Source organism: Lipotes vexillifer, unplaced genomic scaffold (assembly GCF_000442215.2).
Source record: "Lipotes vexillifer unplaced genomic scaffold, Lipotes_vexillifer_v1.1 scaffold1272, whole genome shotgun sequence".
NCBI classification, from domain to species: domain Eukaryota; kingdom Metazoa; phylum Chordata; class Mammalia; order Artiodactyla; family Lipotidae; genus Lipotes; species Lipotes vexillifer.
The window spans coordinates 1,465,422-1,469,640 of record NW_006779909.1 but is presented as its reverse complement, the minus strand read 5'-3'; the positions used below and the strand labels follow the sequence as shown (position 1 = coordinate 1,469,640).

Here is a 4,219-nt window from a genome sequence, read left to right as displayed (position 1 = left end):
AAAGGGCAAGCAGACAGCAATCCTCTTTCGAAGGTTCGGGTCTTTGGAGAATTGTGGGTACCTGAAAAACTGGAGGCGGAAAAAAAAAGAAGAAAAGAAAGGAGAGCACCCGAGAGGGATGGAAGAGGAGGCACATTTGGGGACACTTCATGCCCGCTTGCCAGTTAAACAGAGTAATTAAAAGCAACAACCACACAAGCCAACAAAATGCAAACCTCACGCTAATGCAGAAAAACCCAGAACTGAGCACAAAGAAGCCATTGGTTGAGAATCCAGATGTTTTATATTCAAGAGCTTTACTTGGATGTTCTTTTATTTTTTAAATGGCTGGGTAAGCGGAGTCTCTAGAAAAGCACATTAAGCCAAGACAAGAAATGCAATTTATAAGATGCTTTTTTTAAAAAAAAAAAAAACCCTCTACCAGGTGTATTTTAAAGAAATCCACTTATCGTTCACATACTTGGCCCACTTACTCTATGTTACAGGGCGCCTGAGTCTTGCCAATGTCCTAGTGCTTTATAACATTTCATGCACTTCAGGGGGTAGGCTTGTTGTTAAATTGAGCGTGTAACGCTCTTACAAAACAGGTTTTCTATGACATCAAGGTTTGTTCTCCCTAACTGAGAAAAAGAGAGAGAGAGAGAGAGAGAGAGAAAGAAGAAGGGGGAAAACACACACACTATCTCAATTTATGCCTAAGGTATATGATCAGTTAAAAAGGCTTAAAAGCTCAGGGAAATTGGATCAGGGAGAATCGTCACCCAACTTTCATTATTTCCAAGTAGTGTGATTGAATTAAAGGGCAGGGAGCTGGTTAGAAGGGAGGATCAGGGGCTCAGTGCGTAATGGTGTGGTATTAAATTCTAATTAGAGATGCAGGAATCAATGATAGGGAGGTTGGACAGCTCAGTTCCCCAGTGCCAGCCCAATAGACGGATGAGTTATTGTCATGTAAAAAGCGCCAGCAATAAGACCAACCGCTTTGCTATTGTCCAAGTGGAAAGAGCCAAGTTTATTATGAGGACTATATGCTCTAGAGACCTCAGACAAGGCATCTCATAGGAGGCTTTTTCATAAAACTAGGCTCTGCTGGTAGTAAGGAGGCCAGTTTGGAGGCAGGCGTTGAGCTGTGCACATCTCCCCACTCCAGCCACCTTCTCCATACCCATCTTTTATTTCATTTTTCCACTTGGCTGAGCCATCCAGAGCCTTTTCAATGTATAAAATGGAATATTCTTACCTCAATTCCTCTGCCTACGAGTCCTGTATGGCCGGGATGGACACCTCGAGCCTGGCTTCAGCCTATGCTGACTTCAGTTCCTGCAGCCAGGCCAGTGGCTTCCAGTATAACCCGATAAGGACCACTTTTGGGGCCACGTCCGGCTGCCCGTCCCTCACGCCAGGATCCTGCAGCCTCGGCACCCTCAGGGACCACCAGAGCAGTCCGTACGCCGCAGGTAAGGACCACTAGCTTTCTCAGCTGAGGAAGCCGCCTTTCCGCTCGTATATAGGAAGCCTTGATTGCATTTGAAAATGGAAATGTGTTTAGTATTTACCAAACGAAATTTGCTTACACAAATGAAAGAATTTATCACGTTAGAAGCGATTGCAGGGAGGGGTAATTCACTTACAGGGTTACACTATCCTAGTCACACCCGAACCGCCAACAAAATTATCTTAAGCTGCCAAAATGATAGGCATAATTTATTTACTTTGCGATGAGACGTAAAGCTTAGAAAATAATTAAATAACAAAGAGTAAAGCTCATTACTGGCAGTGTCTCTTTTTTTAAGATCTGACAGCGGCTCACACCTCTTTGGCGGGTCATTTTTCTGATTCTTTCTTTCTTTTCTTTTCTTTTCTTTTCTTTTTGCAGCGCTATCCCTCAACTTTTGGGCCAGGTCAACTTTTGAGAATTAAAATGTTGCAACTGTGGGAGGGTTTGGTAACTTCCTCCCTGGCTTCCTGATATTCCGACTGAGGTTTTCGGGCTCTTTTCCTCTCTCGTTCTTCCTCGTCAAAGCATTCCCGTGTCCCCGGCCTTCAGCCGTCTCCAACGCGCTATTTCAACCCATCCAAAGGCGCTTGTGCCCGGAGGGACCCCACCACAGCCCGAAGTCTGCGCCCCTGTTTCCGTGTACAACTAATTTGCTCGGGTTTTTCTCGCCAGCTCCTCTCGGTCACTCTCCCGCGCCGGTGTCGGCGGCGGCGGCTCCAGCACCACCTGACCTCTGGAGTCCCCACATTCCGGCTCTGCGGCTCGCGCGCTCCAGACCATTTTACTCATACTCGGTCCCCTCTTGTCCTCCAGTTCCTTACAAGCTCTTCACGGATCACGGCGGCCTCAACGAGAAGCGCAAGCAGCGGCGCATTCGCACCACTTTCACTAGTGCGCAGCTGAAAGAGCTGGAGAGAGTCTTCGCGGAGACGCACTACCCCGACATCTACACCCGGGAGGAGCTGGCCCTGAAGATCGACCTCACCGAGGCGCGAGTCCAGGTACGCGCGCCCGGAAGCCGATCCGGCTTTGCAGCATCGCGCGGGTCAGGGGTGCAGTGCGGGTGATTCTACTGAAGGTCCGAGCTCTCCTGAGAGGCCAGGTCCGGAGGGGCCGTGCGCGCGAGGAAGGATTAGGGAGCGCGTTCTTGGCTATAAATTCACAGCTGCAAAGTGCTCCCACCCCAGCTAGCGCCGCAGAGGCATTGAGGGGCCATGGGAGAGCCATTTCGGGGACAGGGAGTGCCCTGGGGGAGGAGTGTAGACTTTGCCTCCGTAGTATAAGTGGTTTTGCCAAATCCCTCTTAACTCAAGAGCATTTAACTCGGAGCTAATGGCGTAGAGGTACAGGTGCATTTTCCCGGGAACTGTGACTTGCAGCAGATTTGCAAAGGGTCTGGGATTCTATGTAGATCAAGATCCGCGCGGTACTCTAACCTTTTAGGGACACAGGTGCGCTCAAGAGCTGGCCGTGACGGCTCTGCCCGTGAGCCCCCCCAGTGGAGGGGCGGTACGCACCAACGCTAGCTCTTCCAGGCCCAAAGGCCAAGATGGGCAGTAGGCCCCAAGCCCAGAGCGCCACCCCCCCCGCCCCGCCTTCTGTCTACCACTCAGAGTTTAACTTGAGACCTGAGGCCTAGAGGCGATGGCGAGTTTGGAGTGGCTCAGGAAGTAGACTGAGCAAAGGTCCGTCCAAATAAGGGCTTCCATTTTAGGGCCTTTCTGGGAGCTGCAGCCTTTTCACCTTTCCTGCAAGCCACCATTTCCGGGACATGCTCAAGTCGCCCTAAGAAAGTTTCTCAAAAGATGCACCAGCCACAGGCGCGGGAGTATCCGCGGCGCGTGGAGTTTAAAACAAGCTGAAATGGAACGTGGGCCGCCCTAACCGCTTTTCTTTCCCGTTGGCTTCTTTCTCTTGCTGCTTCGCCGCCTCTCTTCTCCTCTCGGGCCAGGTGTGGTTCCAGAACCGCCGCGCCAAGTTCCGCAAGCAGGAGCGCGCGGCCGCGGCTGCAGCGGCCGCGGCCAAGAACGGCTCTTCGGGAAAGAAGTCCGACTCCTCCCGGGACGACGAGAGCAAAGAGGCCAAGAGCACCGATCCGGACAGCACTGGGGGCCCGGGCCCCAACCCCAACCCCACTCCCAGCTGCGGGGCGACTGGCGGCGGCGGCGGCGGGCCCAGCCCCGCAGGAGCCCCGGGGGCGGCGGGGCCGGGGGGGCCGGGAGGCGAACCCGGCAAGAGCGGCGCTGCGGCGGCGGCGGCGGCGCCGGGAGGCGACCCCGGCAAGAGCGGCGCTGCGGCGGCGGCGGCGGCGGCGGCGGCGGCGGCGGCAGCGGCGGCGGCGGCGGCGGCGGCCGGAGGCCTGGCTGCGGCCGGGGGCCCCGGACAAGGCTGGGCTCCCGGCCCCGGGCCCATCACCTCCATTCCGGATTCGCTCGGGGGCCCGTTCGCCAGCGTCCTATCTTCTCTCCAAAGACCCAACGGTGCCAAAGCCGCCTTAGTGAAGAGCAGTATGTTCTGATCTGGGATCCTGCGGCGGCGGCGGCGGCGGCGGCAGCGGGCGAGCCGGGGCCTGGCGGGCGAGCGGGCGAGTGGGTAGGCCCAAGGCTGTTGTCGCTGCTGCCGTGGCTTTTTCCTTGAGAGCCTAAAGTAATCGCGATAAGAATAAAGAGAAAACGGCGTCGCCTCCATTTCAACCCCACTCCTACCCCCTTCCTTAACCCC

The 4,219-nt window shown here is 54.5% G+C and overlaps 1 protein-coding gene across 1 annotated transcript; it reads left to right on the top strand.

Moving 5' to 3' along the window:
• Positions 1-1,216: 1,216 nt before the first annotated feature.
• PHOX2B (paired like homeobox 2B) lies at positions 1,217-4,016 on the top strand. Its single transcript, XM_007453061.1, has 3 exons — positions 1,217-1,457; positions 2,312-2,499; positions 3,450-4,016. The coding sequence occupies exons 1-3, from the start codon at positions 1,217-1,219 to the stop codon at positions 4,014-4,016; spliced, it is 996 nt and encodes a 331-aa protein (XP_007453123.1).
• Positions 4,017-4,219: the final 203 nt, after the last annotated feature.

Coding starts and splice junctions, on each gene's coding strand:
- PHOX2B (XM_007453061.1), top strand. CDS start 1,217: ATGTATAAAATGGAATATTCTTACCTCAATTCCTCTGCCTACGAGTCC. Junction 1,458..2,311: donor GAGCAGTCCGTACGCCGCAG/GTAAGGACCACT, acceptor CTTGTCCTCCAG/TTCCTTACAAGCTCTTCACG. Junction 2,500..3,449: donor TCACCGAGGCGCGAGTCCAG/GTACGCGCGCCC, acceptor CTCTCGGGCCAG/GTGTGGTTCCAGAACCGCCG.